The sequence below is a fragment of the Colossoma macropomum genome, unplaced genomic scaffold (assembly GCF_904425465.1).
Source record: "Colossoma macropomum unplaced genomic scaffold, Colossoma_macropomum, whole genome shotgun sequence".
In the NCBI taxonomy this organism is placed as follows: Eukaryota; Metazoa; Chordata; class Actinopteri; order Characiformes; family Serrasalmidae; genus Colossoma; species Colossoma macropomum.
Window position 1 is genome coordinate 21895196 of NW_023494799.1, and position 21777 is coordinate 21916972.

Consider the following 21777-nt stretch of genomic DNA (forward strand, 5'->3'; position numbering starts at 1 on the left):
GAAAAAATACAAAATGTGCCATTTTGTTTAATTTTCATTCACCAATATGTTAAATTCATTAAATAACCAGAAATCATGTATATAAAAAAGTGCAGAAGTGTGTCTCTGTAGAGGACATGTTCAATTATTTACACTTAGAAAATCAATTTGACTAGGGGTGTGCCAACTTGCATACGGCTGTACAATAGTGTTAAAAAAAATAATAGTCCAACATCATTAACCTGATAAATCATTGTTTTTGGTAAAGTGATATTTTTTCAAAGCAAATAATTTACTTGTAAGTGTAGTAGAGTAATAGAAAAAAAACAGACCCAACAATTAGGACATGCATGCTGTTCATTTTGAGTAATGGAATCATTCATTGAAAGGGGTCTTTTCAAAATAATAGCAGTGAGGGTTCAATTGGTGAAGTCATTCATTCTGTGGAAAAACAGGTGTCAATTTTAGCTCTTATTTAAGGTAGGAGGGTGGCAAATGTCGCACATGTTGGTTATTTTGCATTTCCTTCTGAAATACTGGGGAAAATGGGTCATTCCAGACATTGTTCTGATGAAGAACATACTTTGGTTAAAAAGTTGATTTGAGAGGGAAAAACATATAGAGAAGTGCAGCAGATTATAGGCTGCTCAGCTAAAATGATCTCAAATGCCTTGAAGTGGCAACTAAAACCTGAAAGATGCAGATTAAAGCAGTGAACTACTGTTCGAATGGGTTGAAGAATAGCCAAAATGGCAAAGGCTCAGCCAATGATCACCTCCAGAAAGAAGAAAGAAGATCTAAAGTTACCAGTGAGAACTGCTACAGTCAGAAGACAATTAAGTGAAGCCAAGTTACCAGCAAGAACTCCCTGCAAAGTCCCGTTGTTGAAAAAAAGTCCTGAATAGGTTCAAATTTGCCAAGGAACACAAACTCACCCAAAGAGAAATGGTGCAAGATTTTGTGGACTGATGAAAGCAAAATTGTTCTTTTTGGGTCTAGTGGCCGCAGACAGTATGTCAGACGACCCCTGAGCAATTCAAGCCACAGTACACTGTGAAGACAGTAAAGCATGGTGGTGCAAATTTATCACATACAAGGGATCATGGATCAGTTTAAATATATATAAACCCTTAAAGAGATCATATTGCCCTATGCTGAAGAAGAAATACCCTTGAAATGGGTGTTTCAACATGACAATGACCAAAAACATACCAGTAAGTGAACAACATCTTGGTTAGAGACAAACAGGATTGAGGTAATGGAGTGGACCTCAATCACATACAGAACTTGTGGGGTGACTTCAAAAATGCGGTTTTTGAGGCAAAACCCAAAAATGCAGAAGAGCTGTAGAATGTAGCCGAATCGTCCTGGACTGTAATACCTGTTCAGAGGTGCAAGAAGTTGGTCGACTCCATGCTACACAGATGTCAAGCAGTTCTCAGAAACAATGGTTATGCCACTAAATATTAGTTCAGTAATTCAAAGTAAAGTGAAATCTCATTTCACTTTTCAACACTTTTTTCAGTTTATACATTAAATTTGGAATTTTTAAAGAAAAATGCTAATATTCCTAATGCCTAATATTCCTTTTTCTTTACTTTCTGTAAAGGATTAACACAAACTGGATACATTCTGTTAATGTTTGATTTGGAATTATGCAGTATTTCCAGTGCATTTGCACATAGAAATAAAAGTTACTATAATGATTTTGCACTTTATCCACTTTTTTAAATCAGTGCTATTTTTTTAACACTACTGTATATAAAACAAAAATCATTCATTTGACAAGTGATGACAAACTGGTAGAATTACTACTAAAATGTATTTCATAAATGTAAGCTGATTCTGTACTTAAGCCTTATGTTCATACCTTGATGTGAAATGTAACTCATAAAAAATAGATTTTATAATATGTATAATTAAAAAAATAATAATTTTACATCACCGTACCAATACGTCTCAAAGGATTCCTCATTATTCTCATAAGGGCTGTTAATTAACAGCTTATAAGGGACGTAAAACAAACATTTCTTAATTGACGAAGCAAACCTGCGGTAGGCAAATATATGTAAATGGGTTAATTTTTGTGACATCACAAATATAATGAATGCTAAATGGGCTCTTGTTTCGGGTTAGTTTCCATATACGGACTGTATGAATTGGACAGTGCATTTTGAAACTTTAACAATGTTTATATACACTACATAAAACTTATAATTCAAGAAAAAATGTGTGTTTCTGTGATATGGGCCCTTTAACTCCACTTAAACATCAGACAAAAGATGTTGGACTGCATCAATTCCCTTTATTGATTTCAAATAAAATTCACTTAGTCATAATTACAAAAAACAACTGTAAACCTCCGACGTGTATTCTGTGCGACACTGATTACAATGATTACTGAGGGAGGGCAAAAGAAATTTGCCTGAATATTATTCAACACTGCAAAACAAAGACTGGAAAAGTTAATCACTACAGAAATAAAGTGACTGACAAGATTTCAGGTTCAGGGAATGTCTAAAAAAAGATTAGATTGAAACAGCACTTATCCTTCCACTTTCTCAAAGCAGCAAATCTCAATTTTACAATGAAAATAAAACCAAAAATAAAGCTAATTGAACCCAAGCAGCTCATTTTATTAGAACCATTTCAAGCTGTGTTCCAGCCTGACGGGTAGAATCCCGTTTTTCAGTTTTGTTCATTCATATTCAAGACTTCTGAAACAAATTCAAGTAAATTTAAGCAAAATAAAAGTACTCACCTTTACCTTTTTAATGCTAAAATGTCACAAAAATAATAAAAAAAAAAATTATAAAATGCAAACCTCCGACAACTAAAAGGGGAAGTCCACTAATCTTTCAAAATTTCTGCATAATTAAATGGTTAAGATGTAAACAGTCATTCAGAGTGGTCTGGTGCAAAATGCTCCGTTCTAGAGTCAGAATTGTTCACAGTGCTGGTGATAGGAACCAGACGTCCACCTCTAAAAGCTCCCTCACAGAAAGTTATCATGTAAAATGGAGGGCATTGTGAGTCAAAATATTCCCCAAGAAAATGTGCAAAGCAAAATAGCCCCCAAAATACATTTTACCAGATTTTCCACTATTTTATCAACATTCTGTATAAAACTCAGAAACTATGTGTAGGTTCACTGGTGAATTTGGATAGTAAATAAAATGTTTGTGTTGTAGTCATGGCGACCCCTGGTTCCTATCACCACTGTAAAGAAATCTAAAACATTTTACACCAAACCACTCTGAATGACTCTGTTTACATCTCACACATTGAATAATGCAAAAATGTTGAAAAACTGATTGAATTTCTCTTTAAAAAAACAAAAAACAGACACAATAAGCTAAATCAAATAGACCCGCACACTTAAAATAGTGTTTTTTTTTTCAGTTTCTGATTGAAGAAAAAAAAAAAACTCCCAAACACACATCCACAGAGTGCGCAGTGTGGTGTCCCATTAGGGCTACAGGAGGAGAGGTCATGCTGCATGCTGAGTAGATCCTGGCCTTTTTAAGGAGGTATAAATGTAGGAGCTTGTTTTTATACTGAGTGTCTTTTTACAATTGCTGATTACAAGTCTGTGCCTTAACTCGCAGAGAGTCTGTGAGTGCTTTGAGCTTTTCAACATGTCAGTGACCACGACTGTCCATCCATTAGCTGTCTGAGTGGTTGATGATGTCTTGGTAGATGGCGTTTGTGGTGGTCTGGCCAAAGATGAAAGCTCCGATTGTAACCATGATGACCCCATAAGCCACCAGCATCTTCCAGCTAAGGAGAAATTCAGAGAGTAATTTAATCACTGAACATCCGCACACGTTAATAATCAGTTAATTGTTGATAAGCACACCAAGTACTTACCTGGCTGTGTGGACATCATGTTCTGAGAGTTTGGCCCGAATTAAACACAAACCTAAGAAATGGAATGCAAAGATTAGCCTGAATTCTATGACTGAAAGTGTGATAATTACATTAAATGGCCCATATCACAGGAAAACACACATTTTTGTAGACTTTAATGCAGTAAATAAACAATGTTAGTTTTAAAACCTACCATTCATTCCTCAATTTATACGGTCCATAAATGGAATCTATAGTGTAAAAACGGCTAATTTTGAATTCACTGTTTTTGTGATGTCACAAAAAGCAATAAAGTGTGTTTGAGCCTGGACTGCTTTTTGAATAAGGCACAATATGGGAGAGCCAATCAGAATAGAGCTCATTTCTATATATCAAAGACAGTAAAAGGCACGGTAACATTCTAAGGGATGAAGAGAAGCTGGGAAATGGCCATGTAAAAATGAATTATGGTTTATGGTACATAAAAATGAGCCATTTAAGATAAGGTTTAGTAGCAATTTTATTGCAACTGGACAAAAATCCATCTTCCACTATTTCTCCTCCTTCCCACAAACACAGTCTATTAGCCAAGACATGTCTGGTGTCTGAAATTTGCTTCTATAGTTTTAGCACTGGAGCTACGAGGCTAATGTAGCTAACAAGTAATGGAAGCTTATGAACAATTAGCTTTGTTGAAACTGCATGTCTAAATTGGCTCTAACAGCCAAACAAAGAACACCTACGTTTATAATCTGGTGCTCTTTAGCAGCTGGTATGTGAAATCAACCTACTGTTACCTATAAACATGGACAAAATTGTGTTATTTTGCTAAACGCAGCAGCAGCAACCACCTTGAAGACCAAATTTTCTGCTTTTTTTTTAAAATAGGTGACCATGTATATCATAGTGTCAGAAACAACACAATGCTAATAATAAGCTTCATTAGCCTCGTAGCTCCAGAGCTAAAACTAAAGAAGCAAACTTCAGACACCAAACATGTCTTAGCTGATCGACTACATTTGGGGAAAGGTGGGAAATGACAAATGCACTATTGCTGTAATGCACATTACTACCGACAGTCAGACCGGCGCACCTGGAAAGACGAAGATGAAGCAGGCGGCGAGGCCCCCGATGAGTGATATGACTCGGCCAATGTCGGGGATGAAGAGAGCGAGGAGGAGCGTTAAACAGAACCAGACGAGTGTCTGTAGCAGCCGCCGTCTGCGTTCTCTAGCCACATCTGTGTCCACCTCCTCACCTTTAAACCGCAGCCACAGACCCTCCACCACCGCCCTGCAGCGCACACACACACACACACACACACACACACACACACACACACACACACACCCCTTCAGCTGCATATACAAAGAAAAGACTCAGGCAGGTGATACCCTTGTGCACCAAACACAGTTAGGGGGAGGTCTTAGATCAAACAATACAGTGATTATGTTTAACGTGCAGCGCACACAGCACTGAACAAACTCCGACCACTGCCACTTTTTTCCTCGAAAAGAATGCAGTTTTGCCTAGAAGCGAAACTTTACAGAAATTCTCTCACACCTTTTCTGTCCAGTATTATTACTCTACTGAATTTACTGTCAAGTTTTAAGCCCAGTTCTGCACACGTCTCGATTCAATACAGTAAACACTAAGCTGCTTATCCTTGTGGGTCATGGGGGGAGCTGGAGTCTATCCCAGCGGTCAATGGGCAGAAGGCAGGAAACACCCTGGACAGGTCACCAGTCCATCGCAGGGCAGACAGACAGACATATACATTCTCACACACTCACACCTAGGGGCAATTTAGCATATTCAATTGGCCTGACTGCATGTCTTTGGACTGCGGGAAGAAACCTGAGCACCCAGAGGAAACCCACACAGACAGTGGAGAACATGCAAACTCCACACAGAAATCTAATGAGCAGTCCTTGAGTGGTAGATGTTGAGCAGACTGTGGTCCAGTGAGCACTGGCTCTGTGTCGTATAGCACTGAGGCTCTATTTTGTTCCACTGCATACTGTATGTAGATGGGATGGCAAAGCTCTTCTTGACTCCTACCTTCCACAGAAGTGCAGTATGGGATAGGAAGTGACTACGCAGATGATGATGAAAGCTCTGGCGATGGCCACAGCAATGTCGTTCGATGGATACGACATCAGGACGTCCTGACTGACATTTGAACCAAATGACAGGAAACCACACACACCTGCAAGGATAAACAGAGTCAAATAATAAAAGGTCAGAGCTGGGCACGCAGTTTGGGCTCTGTACAGTCAGAGTCCAGCACAGACTGGGGATTTCACTGCTTAAACACAAATCTGTTCATTTCCAGCTTTTGTACATTTAGCATGCTGGTCAGTGAACCTTTAGGACAGGGGTGTGTGGGCCAAAGTGCCTTGACATAAATAAAGAAGGTAGGCAGGTTATAAAACTTATAACATTGAACAACAAAATATAGTGCAAAAATACAATTTTAAAAGGGAAACAAGCATTTAATAAATTGTATATATTTAGAAAAATGTTTGTTCTAGGACTAGAATTGGAACCGCAGTCATAGCATACGCAGAGAATAGTCCTCAAAAGTAGCGTTGTCTTTCTGTAGCCGGCTACACATTGCTATTGTTCCCTGTGATAAACCAAAAGGTTCCAAACCCAAGATGTTTTGTCCTCAACATTTTTCCATTGAGTGTCCCGGATTCTGTTAAAAAGGAGTTGAAGTATGAACACTGCTACATCCATGGTAATATCAAACTAACGCTCCTGTGCACGGAAATGACGCCACATAAAAACAAGCATTCAATACTATCACCAGCTTCTCCTATTGTACTCTACTACTACCAAAGCCTCTTAGCTACCACACGGGACAAAGCCTGCTGGTTTGTTTGGGGTATTTTTGCAATCTTGCCTGTCTTATGATGTCAGTTCAGCGCATAGCAGCATTAGCTCACATGTAGCAAAATTCACATTTTTACTCCTTAATGACTTTGTAATTCAGAGGATCCAATTACATTCAGTTAAAAAAATGTACGGAGCACAAAACATCGGCGGTTTGGCACCACAGGACACGATATTGGTGATTTTTGAAAATCCCATTTGTTCTTCCTATAGAGAAAACTAGCTAGACTACAGAATGACACAGCTTCAGCGGTATATGCTTACTGATATAGTTATAGGTCTTCCAGTTCTTGGATATGCCAACAGATGCATTATGCAAAAAGACTAGTGCTGCCAAAGTTAACACAATAAATGACAGATATGTTATATCGTATATCTATCAAATAGATATATGACAGAAGCCATAATTAGTCCTCTGCATTGTAAGCTGCATCAATAGCTCTCTTGATAAAAGTTATTTCCAACTACTATCATGGTGAAGAACATTAAGTTTGAAGTATCATTTACAAGCAACCACAGCACAGGTGCAGCAATATCAGTAATATCACTAACGTTAGCCTTCGGCGGAATGAAAACACTTGCAGGAGAACTACGGATAAATCAGCAAGAAGCAAACTAACAAAAGCAGCAGCTTGGTGGAGCTCCAGTATCCCTTGAGATCCTTCACTGTAACAAGAACCTACAAGCTGAATGAACGAGAGCGAGAGGCTACAGTCACAGGAGCTGAACCACTGACTGTATATGATATGTTCAGTGACTGAATATATGTGTATATATATATATATATATATATATATATATATATATATATATATATATATATATACACTCATTGACTTAGTATGATATATGCACTCAACTCACTGACTGCATATATGATACGTGATATATAGAGTCATTGGTTGGAACGTGCAGACTGGATGTCAGTGATTAAAAGTTAGAAACTGTTCACTACATGGAAATTTTCTTGTTCAGGTTCTGCGTTCAAATTAATGTTATTCTGTTACTGAAAGTATTAAATACATTCTGACAATGTTTATTTTGTTCACTAATAAAGCTATAATAAAATACTACTTTTTAAATGGGATTTCTTTTTTATTTATGGTCAAATTTGGGCAAATAAGACAAATTAATCACAATTAATTGCAATTAAGAACATAGAAAATTGTAACTGAGATTCTTTACACATTTACACCAAAACACACCTGTGCCTGTGTAGACGAAGAGGCAGATGATCATGCTGACCGTGACCACACCTCCCCACGGCCGAATCTCCGCTTTCTTCATACTGTTAAACACTGGAACGCTGCTGACATGACACTGTGAGAGAGAGAGAGAGTGAGAGAGAGAGAGAGAGAGAGAGAGAGAGAGAGAGAGAGAGAGAGAGAGAGAGAGAGAGAGAGAGAGAGGTATTTAGGTATTCAGTCAGTGTTTAAGAAATAATTCTGACTCGTACCACAATAAACAAATTGTAAGCAGTTTTTGCATCACAGCACTGGTTCATCAAGTTAATTAATTTCCAAAGCACCTGATTCATAAACACGTACCTGGAAGCCAAAGCAGATTGTGGGCATGGCATTGAAAACATCAGTCCAGGATGCAGGACTGAAGAAAACACCAAAAATGCATATTATATCTGTATAAAATAGCTGAGCTGATCTACTGAACTCTGAACTTAAATAATCATCACTGCTAAAATACCAAACAGCACTGTTTAAAAGTTAGAAACCCTTCATTTATTTAATTTTCAGTCAAAACAGCCATTAAGTACAAGTCATTCATTTTGTGTCAAAAATGAATTTTTAAACACATTAAAAAACACATTTTTAACAGAAAATCACACAGAAGCCTCAACATCTAAATCTAATCTCAGGTGTTTCAGTGTTCATTGTGTCACTCTTTACATTTATTCCAGCTTCCATTCTTTTCAGGAGACTCACTTTCAGTTTCGTAAAGAAATCTGCAGACACACCTCCAAAGTTCAGTCTTAGAAGCTGGTTGATCATTTTCTGAAGTAATCAAACACATTCAGTGATGTTGAGGTCTGGAGTGGGGTGGTCAGTCCATTGTTCAGCTTCTTTGTTTGATGTGTCTGTCTTCTTTTCTCAGAGAGGCTTCTTGACAGCTACACATCCTTTCAGACCCATAGCGCTGAGTTGTCTTCTCACAGTGGAAGGATGGACAGAAACACCTGTGGATGTTTTCAGATCTGAAGCAGCTTGATTTTCTCCTCTCTCTCAAAGATGAAAGCTTTAAGTGCTGTTTATCTGATGGGGCAGTTTTGGTGTCTACTAGGTCTTAAAGGTGGTTGTTAGGAGCCCCAATTTCTCTGCAGCTTTTAACCAGTTTTTAATATCCAGTTTCTCACTTATTTTGCTTTGACTTTCTCCTACCTTATGCAAGTGGATTATCTCATATCTAATCTCCTCACAAACATCTCCTGAAAAATGAATAACTTGGACTTAATAGCTGTTTTGATTGAAAATTAAATAAACAAAAGCGTGGTCTCTGACTTTTGCACAGCACTGTATGTACTGCATGCCTGTAGAAATTATGGGATATGTAGTACAAACCTGGTTGGAATATTTCCAGGGGAAACCTCTTTGTCAGGCCAGATGTATTTGATGATGACGATGATTGTCACGTACCAGGTGCCAATCACACTCAACATGCTAAAGACGAATAAATTAAATTAAATATTCAAAACAAAGCCACAGACAGTAGCATAAACAGGCTAAAAATAACTGTTTACATCCATTAAATACTGTATCTTAGTGAAGACAACATTTTAAATCAAACTCAGACACATTTCTAAATAAATAATACATCCAGATCTGCAATAATTAGTCAGTACAGTCGATTAGTCACCAACTAGGCATCATTTAATAATATTTGGTTATTGAAAAGTTAATGTGTTAGTTACATAAAAACAATGAACGTTATAATGCTATATAATATTCATATGGTCATTCTGACAGATTGTTATACTCTGTACGAAACGTAGGGGTGATATGGCTGCTTGTATTCCATTTAAAGGGCACATATCCTACACTATTCCTGTCTTATTTTTTCCCCCTGGGGTCCACTTATGGCATTTGAGTGATTTTATGTGCCAGGATTTATTTCAACATGCTCATTTTTCAACATCTCTTTACCTCTTTGACATTAAACAGGCTGATTTTGTTACTGTGCCTTTAAGACTGAGCTCTGCTCTGATTGGCTGTCCTGTATTGCGCCTCATTAAACAAGCAGTCTGGACTGAAACACTCCTTATAACGTCCGTGTGACAACGTAGGCTGTAGGCTGAATAGCGGATATATGACAATAAGTTCTTTTTAATGACATCAGTGAATTCAACAGTGAATTCAAAACAGGCCATTTCTGCAGCTTTGTTTGTGTACATGGACTGTGTGGACTGGGGTATAAGTTATGGGCCCTTTAAAAAGCGGTCTATAAATGCCCATATGATCCACACGGTCATTCTGACAGACTGTAAGACACTACAGTATTAAAACACTTCAAAAACTATACATATACACACATACATACATATTACACACACACACACACACACACACACATACACATACACATACACATACACATACATATATATATATATATATATACATACACACACACACACACACACACACACACACACCTGGAACACAAAAACCCTAAACATATTCTAAATGTACAATATCAAAATCCAGTCAAATTTGTAAATGTGTTTTTTATGACCAGGTCAAACACAGATAAAATCTAATCCTGAGAACTCACTTTCTGCTTGGAATTGGATTGCTTGTTCTATCTGCCATTGCTTCTTTTCTATATGCAAAGGAGCGATGGTTTTCAAGGAACATAGACAGTTTATACTCGTAATTTGTTTCAAACAGAAAATTAGCGCTGTAACAGAGTGTCTACTTGTTTTAAAATGTAATGCTTTCTATGACATTTTATGCCATTTATTTTTATCATTTTTTTTGTAACATTTATTTCTCATTTTAGGATAAATAATCTTTTTCTTAATCAAAAAAGCACTGCAAGTATAAAGGATAGTTACATACATACAGCCTCTTATTTTTGTCATTTTTTTAACATAATTTGAAAACACCAACTGCTCATTACATCGTGTTTGTGAATGTTTTTACTTGTCATATTAACTTACCAATGTTGGATACATACAGTTTGTCCTGACAGCGACGATATGTACATAAAGTAGTTTTTGTACACCAGAAGTATTTGTGAAGGCTCCTTTCCAACTCAATGCCTACTTTTAGTCAGCTGATAGTCAAATTAGAGTCAAATTACAGTCAAACACTGAAGAAAGTCAGACGTAGAGCAGCGGTACCTGGCGTATTTCTGGAAGCCGATCTCTTTGGGGATGGATAGCGGCAGAATGACGAGCACGGAGGTGACCGTGATGGTGAACCTGCGGTCTGTGAACCAATGAGAGCTCACTGCTCCCTCAGACTCGTGGGCCATTGCTCCAATCACTGTCCACAGGGATTTGTCCAGTGGTTCTCAACTAGGCTTTCTTTAGTACCTTTTATTATGAAGCAATTTAACTAAGCTGCTATTAATACCTCGTCACAAAAAATGCTCTAGGATTTATGGCCACGTTTTCTGTCCTCAATGTAAGATAAACCATATTTACTAGCTGAGGAAAAACAATCAACTGCTATGCAAAACTGATGCATTTATATTGTTGCTGTCTGAACCATCTTCATTTTTATTATATTATTATTTTTTCACATAATTAAAAAAAAAAACTGCTGTCCTTTACACTGTATCAAAATTTCATGATGAACGGATCAACAGAAATGTTCCAAAGGAATAAAATCTTACACTGAAAGTTAAGAACATTTTTCCTTCTCCTGTAAAGTTTCATTTTTCGGAGTACGAGGTTTTGTTCTGAAAATGAAAAAAAAAGAAAAAAAAAGAGCTCTGTTCTGATTGGCTGTCCTGTATTGCGTCTATTATTTATATTATATTGTCGATATATTTATCGACAATACTTATCAAAATACATTTTATCACATAAATGACATCACTATGCAATTTTACAGCCTATATCATGGTTAGCACACTGCTCAACTATGCACTAAAAGTTTTTGTTCATACTTTTTGGCTCTATTACTAAAATGTGGCACTACTGTTGCTTTTTTGTCTGTTCCAAGTTATCCAACAACAGAAAAACTACAAAGTGTGCCATGAAAGCAGTCTTTAGGTTTTGTGATGTTATTATTTTTTTTTTATATATCACTCACCCCCACCTGTGACCCACCAGCAAAGAAGCACCGATTTTCACTCGAAAAAGGAGTGTAAAACATGCGAGACACTCACGCTTGTCCAGCTGATCTCCGATGATGATGAGGAAGGCTATGCAGGTGCCGAAGGTGTAGACAGCGATGGCGATCTCGCATATAACACCCAGGACCTTCCCACACACCGCACGCACTACCTCCTGATACGTGCTCTCATTGCTAACCTGATCAACCACAAACACAACAGTGAGGATTCCACATGTGCAATTTCCCTTTTCAGACTGAAAACTCAGGACACCATCAGGACACTTTTCCCACTGATGTTCAAGCTCTGCGTCATTCACACATGCACCCCTTAAACGCTATTTTACTGGGGTGCACACGTTTATCACTGCCATAAAAATCTCTTTAAACAAACATTCTCATCATCCTTTATTTCTGAATAATGTACAAAAATACATTCTCGTGACTTTTTCCTCTCATTGAAACAGAAAATTCAACTCTTAAAACACATACACTGCGCCGTCACCAAACTAACTGTAAAAAAGCATCACAGGAGCGTTCAACTTTGCCGGGTTAATCTCTAGGCATTCCCAGAAAATGTATAATTTCACACATGAGCTAGTAGTGGGCAGTATTGTCATAATTTTATATATTTATATAATTAATTCCATATAGAAATCTGAATTTCTGATGGTTTCAGTATATATCATGGTATGCATAAATTCTCATATAGAACCATTTTAGATGCTTAAGTCAACCTCTTTTTTTTTGGTTAACAGGGGCTTATTATTCTGGGACATCCACTCACTTCTTAATAAGCACCTTCTTTAACAACCAAAGCAAATCTGAAATATCTTCATTGTGCATAACAGTTAAAACAAAACTGCAAAATATATTAATATCAAAACTGAACAGTACATAAACTTATATCAATATTGCTTTCTAACTCAGGCCACAAAAACAGCGTTGAATGTTGTGTCACGTCTGAATTTCTAGGCTGAGGGCTGCTTCTTACTTGTCAGCTTTTCATTTTAAGTTTCCATTCAACCTTAAATGGGACAACCTTTCAGCTGGGACAGCTTTCTCAAAACATTTGTTTCCTATGTGCGTCTCACATCTGTTTCAAGCTTCAGGACCAGCTGTTGCATAGCTTGTTTCATGCACAGAGCTACAAGATATCGTCTGATGCTGCTGATCAAGTCAGGCGGCTCCTCAGGCAATATGAGAGGAAACAGAAGTGAATCAATTGCCCTGGTGTCCATGTTAGGCTAAGGCTAATGCCAAAAGACCAGTCATTCCCTTACGTCCGCTGCCTCGAATACAAAGCGGACTTCTTCAGATGCAACAAACTCGACAGTGGGAGGTGATCAGGGGTCTGCCACATTTTGGATTAATTGAGTAATCATTTCAAACGTGACTGAAACATTCCTGACTCAGCCATTCAGATAAACTGGCTAACATTTGCACTATTGGTACATCCTGTTATCTGCTCTTGTTTGTGGCTTTATGGTATAATGCTTATTACAAATACTGCCCACTACTGACATGAGCCCTCCTGATAATTAACCGGGTACAGTGCTATGTCTCGTTCTGAATGACTGCTGTCAACTTTAGCTGCGATTTTAACGAAATCCTGTCCTGTTTAATTAACGGTAAAATTCTCAGACAAAAGTGCAGGTGTGAAAGGAGCTTATGTATGTGACTGAGTGAAGTGCATGGTGCAAATTCTTTACCTGAGAACAGTAAGCCAGGATCACCAAGCCAGTGATGATGAAGAACAACATGCACTGCAAAACAAATAATTACAATTAGTTAATGAAGGTGTATGTTAATGAAGGTGTATGTAGCGACATAAAAAAACATACTAAGCTTGCATGAAGAGGATTTACTGGCTGGACAATTCATGTTTGAATGGTTTCAGTGGTGTGTATAGAAATGTATAGAAATCTTTGTTAGGCATGCCTCCCATCATTACAGATTTTGCTATGAGAATTTTTACTACTGCTTCCAAGTGTCACTCAGTAGCGCACGCAGAAAGGCTTTATTGTATCGGTACAACTGTGACAATGGCAATGACTGTGTGGATCATATAAAGATTATAGAGCACTTTTTAAATGACATAATAGAAGCCATATCATCCCCTACACTTCCTGTAGTATATTACAGTCTATCAGAATGACTATGTAGATCATGTGATCATTATGGAAGCAATGTCTCACCATTTGTAGCACCACTCCGGCCGTCACTCCTCCAGCCATACCGAACGCGGCAGGGAAGTTGAGAAGCCCCGCCCCCAAAGCAGCATTCACAACTATAAACACGGCCCCAAACGCTGAAGTCCCGCCCCTGTGCTGCTGTGATTGGCCAGGAGCCTGAATGGAGTCCACACTGGGGCTCTGTAAAAGCCACGCCCTCTCACCGGCATCTTCACTGTACCCCCAGTCACCCACCTCACTGTTTACGGCCATGTTCGCCCGCGACATTCCTCCAGTCTCTGTTTACTCAAACCTTACGAATACAAGCTCACACACAACCACCAGGAGTCAGGGGTCACGACTCAGGTCAGACACAGACACAGCTGCTCAGGACATTTTAACATGGAGGCAAAAAAACGCCATGGAGCTGTCACACGTCAGACAAAACATGCACACACTTCTACAGCTGGACTTTCACACGTCCCCTCATAACGAGGGTGAAGATCGCAGTCAGAGCTCAGTGGTGGAATGAGATTGCGGCCTGGGGAAGAAAAGAAAAACAGATGTAGTTTAGAGCACTTTAAACCGGGGCGGTCATAGTCACAAAATAGGAATAATTGCAATTAACAATTTTATTGTCTTTTCTTGCTCCTTTTTTGAAACGGTTAAAACATAAAAACATAAAAGTGGCCAAACTGGCTGATTAGCCACCCTACTTGTTAGCTGTGTTTACTTACTCCACTGTTGAATAAATAGTGTGTGCGCAGTTACACAAAGGTTTACACAGAATTATGTTCTTCATGAGAGAAAAAATGTAAGTAACAAAACAAAACAAAACAAAAAAAAACCTTTTCTGCCAGCATACATGCTAAAAATTTTAGAATTAGCTACAGCTAACAAATAAACAAACATTACTACAACTTAGAAGTTTAAACTTTGTGTTTTCATGAGGCCCATGATGTGCCTCAATTAATGCATTTACTACTTTCTTCTTTTTACATTTATTTGTCTCAACCCAATTCACCCCATATAACTGTGAAATCTCGGACTGTGCAAAATGACTACAGGCAACTTAAGCAATTGTGATCATTTCAAATAACTGTGACAGGCCTACTTCAGACAAAAAAGTGTGTCAGAAAATTTAACCCTCACAGAGGAACATCTGTCTCTTTATAATAATAAAAAATTATATATATATATATATATATATATATATATATATATATATATATATATATATACATACACACATACCTCATAATAATGCCCACTGAAATGCTTTTGGACTAATTTTAATCTTTATTTTTATTTATTACCCCCACCAATAACTAAACCACAAAGACTTTACCACTATGTAGCTCTCAAACAAGCCAAAAACTAATCAACGTAAGCTACAACCTGATTGTGCACATAAATCATAAGCTTATTAGGGTGTATAAGCTTATTGTGTAATTCTCTGCAGATTAATCAGGTTTTACCTGTAAACTTTCGCTCCTTTAGCTGCTGAGCTGCCAACTAGCCGGTTGCTCTCGCAACGCGTCATGGGAATTGTAGTTTTTAGCAACGCTTGCTTAGCTCTGTTTGTGTTTTATCGTCTCTTCTGCGAAACTACAACTTCCTCTTTTTAAAAATAGAACCGATCTCGGGTGGAAAAACAAACCGAAAACAATGAATGCGAATAATTAATCTAGACTCGACGGGTTTCCAAATTTAACACTGAAAAAATACATAAACGTGGCTATATCGTGAAAAAACAACACCAGAGACAGAAACTGAAGTGCACCGCCCTGCCGGCTAAGCTTAAAAATCGATCTGAGAGGACTCATTCTCTGGGTGAAAATACAAAAAACATAAGTTTGACCAGTCTTAGACAAGCCTAATTATAAACTAAATGCTTTTTAATGCTGAATCACATCATTGCTGTTGTCTGAATTTTTCCGTTCTACCTTAAATGGTACAGGAGTTACATTCTGGGGCCTAATGCTTCGACACTGCTTCAAGAAAACTCATATTTTTTTGACTTTTTAAAACAGAGACTGAGCATTTGACAGCACGATCTGAGATGTGCCACCCAGTTCAGTTCAGCTCAACAGCAATGCAGTCAAACCCAGTGTTGACCAGCAGGCCCCTCAATTTCTGTCTCCCACGAAATGTCAGCATCAAAACAAATTACTGACCTGTTCAGGGAGTATCTCTCCGGTTCCGTGAAGAAATGAGAAGGCTAACAGCAGAACAGAACGGTTCAGTATTTAGGGTTAAACCTTTTGTTCTCAATGAACAAGTCATCATCCTCAAACCGGACTGCTGCTGATACAGCACCACCGACATATGACCTCCATGTGACTAAACCGAGCATTATGGGTACTGTAGTCTTGGTCCCCGTTCCAGCCTCGACGCACCTACTCTGCTAAATCAGGATCAGTTTAGGATATTTGGGTTAACAAAGTTAACAACTTTTCATATGACCATTAATGATTACACGTGCCTTTATGATTATATATAAGAAGCCTATCCAATACCATTCCTCCTCAAATGTCTTTAAAGGGGAATTTGAGTGATTTTTCAAAATTTCTGTATAATTCAGTCACTGAGATATAAACATGAGTCATTCAGGAACCAGGGGTCACCATGAATACAACACAAATATAGCCATTTTATTTACTACCCAAAACCACCAGTGAACCTACACAAGTCTTCTGAGTTTTATATGGAATGTAGATTATGGTAAAAACTAAAAAAATAAATTTTCTTTGGGGACTACTTTGCCTCACAGCACCATGCATATATCCCTCCACCATGAATGGCTTTAAAAATATTTGTTTTAGGCTAAATCCTTACCTCAAAACTATCATAAAACAGTGTCTTAGACATCAGGCAGTGTACTCAAAACCATTTCGTGTAATAATATTCTGTGAGGGAGCTTTTAGACGTGGACGTCTGGTTCCTATCACCACCACTGTGAACAATTCTGACTTGGTAAGTTTCTCTAGAACGGAGCATTTCACACCAAACCACTCTGAATGACTGTTTACTTCTCAGCTATTTAATTACGAACAAAATTTGAAAAATTCCCCTTTACATGGTTTTACATAATCAGATTACCTTTGAAAAACAATAATATAAGTCTCAATAAGAAATAATTCAGGACTGTGTCTATAAGTTGCTCTCCAAGTTCCAGCACTGCTGTCCTTTTAATTTAAATTTGCTTTGCTGTAATGAAAACATTATTTCAAAATAAAATCAACATTTTGACAAAATGTCATTATTTTGAGATATAAAGCCAAAACCTCAACAGTAATAAAATTTAAAAATAAAATGTAATGTAAACTTAATTCAAAATTTTGTTAAGAAATCACAGTACATTAACATGTCAAAAAAAGTATTATTTCGAGATAAAAATAAAACTTTTCTGAAAGTTATTATTTTTAAATAGTAAGTCAAAATATCAAGAAAATCACTATTTTGAAAAAAGTCTACATTTAGAGATAAAAATGCATTAAAGAAATGACATTTTTATATAAAAGTCTGAATTTTGAGATAAATTTGTCTCTTTATCTCGCTTGTTGCTCTGGTAGTTTAGCTCAGTGCTTTGAGGACCCATATCATGGGAAAACAAACTATATAACTATAGCCATATAACTAATTTAACCATATCTTTTATTTTAAATAAAAGAGATTGATTGTGGTATGTAATCACTACTAAAGTTAAATCACTTAATTGTTTTTGAAAGACATGCAATATAGGGCAGCCAATCAGAACAGAGCTCATTTACATGAACTAGGCTTAAAGGTACAGCCACAAAACAAGCTGTGTAATTCTGAGGGATAAAGAAAGGTTAGAAAACGGCCATGTGAAAATGAACAAGGACTGTTTTTGGTACTTAAAACCATATAAACAGTAGTAAGTGGACAAAAATATGAAACAGCTCCCTTGTTTTTACTTATTTCTATTGACTCTTATCAGTCTTATTTTTATATTATTTTACCATATTTTTGTTGCTTTTATGTTCCTGAGTGATTTTATATATATTTTTTAAATAAGTTATATGCAAAAGTTTCTGCACCCTGGTCATATTGCATTTGTTGCATTGAGAAGATGCATCAAAGACTTTCAATAAGTGTCTTCACCTCTATAAGAAAACATTTCTTGCTCTTTTAGCTTTTCTCAGTGAGTTTGGTCTCTGCTGATTAGAGAGAGAGCTCGGGGGTCCGATTCTTTGCAACAGGGACAAGAAAATAGGAACCCTGCAGATTTCCATCACAGTGAGAACATAGACAGAATCACAAGAGCAAAAAGTGAAGTGAAAAGTGGAAACATTACTGCTTATCATCACAAAACTACAGCATATCAAATATGGCACACAGTGTATGCTGTGAATACCTTCACACTGTTTCACCGGGACTCAACCACTGCCGTGAAAAATCACGTTTCCTTATCTAAGAAAGACATACATTACTTTTACCAACATTTACAAAGACAGTGCAGTTATTATAAACATTATAAAGAAAGTAACCACATTCCTGTAACTGAAAAGCAGAAATGAAAAAGAAGAACATCAGACACACACAGTTGTCCTTTATTTCTCATTCAGTAAGTAGGCCTCATTCAGAAATGAGTACCAGGAAAGACTTACCCGTCACCTGACTGCTCATCAATTGGTAGTACAGAATGACCTTTGAGATGACCTGGTGTGGTCGTAGAGAACCTGTTATCTATTATAGTCTTTTATCACACGAGGACGACCCGAGATGATCTCAGTAAAGTGGTCATTCAAAGCACAGCTAAATCCAAAGGATTGGGAAATCTTGAAATCTGGACTTGTTTACTCCAGTCTCAGGGACGTCTGTGAGGAGCTGAATCCAGCTAACAAAAATAGGTCCCAGGGACGTCCGCTGTTTGCTGGGGAACAGCATCACATCAAAAAGGCCAGTTTAAACATCAGGATAACAACAATCTGATGATGTACCTTGAAATAGGGAGGTACTTTTGAAAGACTGAGGCTGCTATATGGCTGTTTGTGCAAGCTGGCTAATGTGGTAGGAAAGCCAGATAGCTAGCGATACTGCTAGAAAGCCAAATATCAGGTCTTATTAGCTTCCACATCTGTTGAACATTAACAGTATGTACTTGCACAGGAGTAGGGTATTGCTGCAGCTTCAGAGACAGTGCACTCTCAGAAACACTGAAAATACACTGAAAGCTCGTTGAAAGCATATGATGCCCTAAATGTAACTAAAGCACAGCAGTGAGGTTGCTGAACTTGTCCCTTCTCTGCTATCACTGAAGACGGACCGGGTCGCCTGCAGAGCACCGCTAGTTGCCTGTTAATGAAGCAATGTATTTGAGGGTCCCATTTCGTAGGGGAAGATTTCAACCACTACCCCTTGTAACTCAGTTCCAAGGGGTTAGGGTGACACTCGAAAACAAGGGGAAGGGGTAAAAAGAAGAAATGGGATTGGGCCTTTATCACAGGTTATCATTGCTACTAACTGAAACGTTCATAGCATCCTGTTAGCTATTTAGCTAACCAGTTGTTGTGCTTATTCCTGATTTAACTTACACTCTTTGATGTTAATGTTTGCCACTACTTATACTACCTAGAAAATACTATCACATGATATACAGCTTAATAATACAATAGAACATGGTACATTTCACAAGTATTGCACTATTATTATTAATTTTATAAGCAAACTATGACATAAAGGTAGTCTGACTTGCGAACAGACTAGCTAACAGGCTAACTAGGCCCTTTTAGAAATATTCAGTTACAGGGCTAGTGACGCTAAAGGAATTAACATTTATTCTAGCAGTGCTAATCATCTGAAACAAGACTTAATTTTATTAGACATTGTTATGTGTGACTGACACACAGTTGTATCTGGGTCTTGAATTTGTATTTACTATGTACCGATTTACTACATATGGAATTAGTGAGCGAATCTGAGCGCAAGTGTATGCGCATTTTCAGAGCACCTGAGCATGCAACAGTCTGAGAGCACAGCGTCTCCGAGGCTGCAGCTGGGGACTATTGTTGCACTGCGGTAGAGGATTCTGTCAGACCGATGAGGCTGAGGGATGCAAAACTGCACTACAGAAAATTACATAGTACAACAAATAACATACATGCTAGTTTTAGGGTGGAATGGCCCTTTAACGTTCACCGTTTTGGCCACTGGGGGCAGAATAACACTGTAAAACAGTGAGAGGGTGAATCATAAAAAGCAAATCACATGCAGCAGATAGCAGGAACACGTAAAGACTGCGCAGACGCTTTAATGATGCAAATCTAAAGCAAGTGGTGCAAATAACCACAGTGTTTGTAAGAGCTGCCAGCAAATTTTGGTGAACATGTTGAACAGAACATAAATCATCATAACTATATCAGCACCACAGTGCACTTTCACCACATGATGAAAATAAAATGAATTTAGTTACAACTTCCTGCATCATTGGCTGGTTGCTTAAAATATACCATAGAATAGATTTGAGAACAACAAAGCAAAAAAAAGACAACACAGTGAAGACAAACAGCCTCAGCTGAACATATTACAAAAGGAACAAATAAATATATAAATAGATAATAATAATAATAATAATAATAATAATAATAATAATAATAAAGTTAAATCATCTAAAATAAGTGTAATTATTATATTGTAACATTACTGTAGCATAAATAAACTGATAAATCTATATCTATATTTATCTATAAATAAATAAATAGATAAATAATAATAATTTTAAATAATCTAATATAATTTTAAATATCTAAAATAGTATAATTACTGTATTGCAACATGTAGTAGTAGTAGTAATAAGTGAATCTACTCCATGCTTTGTATTACTGAGCAGCTTGTACTTCAAATATTACAGCACAGTCTTTTCATTGTAGCTTTATCACATCATTTTCTGTACTGTTTAGATAAATGTTTATTTTGAAGCCATGAAGTGACTGACAGGCCTGTGGATCAAATGACAGTGCAGTCTTTTTAAAAGAGGACAGGGCCATAAGATGATCTTTAAACGGCTTTATTTTTAGAATAAAATCAGCCCAAAATGAAAGGTGAATGAAAGTGAATGATGAGCTTCTCTCGAACGGTCCTCTCGTGCCTAAGCAGCTCATCTCTGAGGACACACTTTGAAAGGCAGAAGTTATGTGGAACATCAGTCGGTTTCTATATTGTGTGTGGGGGATTTACAGCAGTATGACCTATTTGCATAATGCATGCTGGGTACTGTAGTGAGAAAACATTGACGAAGGAAAACACAAAAGGGACATGAAGTCGTGGATTCTGTCAGACCGATGAGGCTGAGGGATGCGATGCTGCGCTACAGAATATTACATAACATGACAACATATCAAGTGCTAGTTACAGAGCAGAATGCCCCTTTAATGTCCACAGAAAGGCCTTACGGTTCACTATCTTGGCCACTGGGGGCACAATAACACTGTGTAAAACAAAAAATCTAATCACAAATGACTTTTTATGTCACATCTTATTTACACAGGTGTTTAGTGCCTCATGTAGCACAGCATTAAATACACAAAATACATGTTATCATATATACTATTGCACAT

At 37.4% G+C, this 21777-nt stretch overlaps 1 protein-coding gene across 1 annotated transcript; it reads right to left on the minus strand.

Moving 5' to 3' along the window:
- Positions 1-3478: 3478 nt before the first annotated feature.
- slc38a7 (solute carrier family 38 member 7) lies at positions 3479-16527 on the minus strand. The gene is made up of 12 exons (XM_036586964.1): positions 16372-16527; positions 14219-14735; positions 13733-13786; positions 12076-12220; positions 11081-11225; positions 9300-9398; positions 8274-8331; positions 7932-8046; positions 5890-6037; positions 4922-5121; positions 3850-3901; positions 3479-3759 (listed from the first exon to the last, which is right to left on the minus strand). The coding sequence occupies exons 2-12, from the start codon at positions 14480-14482 to the stop codon at positions 3645-3647; spliced, it is 1395 nt and encodes a 464-aa protein (XP_036442857.1). The 5' UTR covers positions 14483-14735; positions 16372-16527; the 3' UTR covers positions 3479-3644.
- Positions 16528-21777: the final 5250 nt, after the last annotated feature.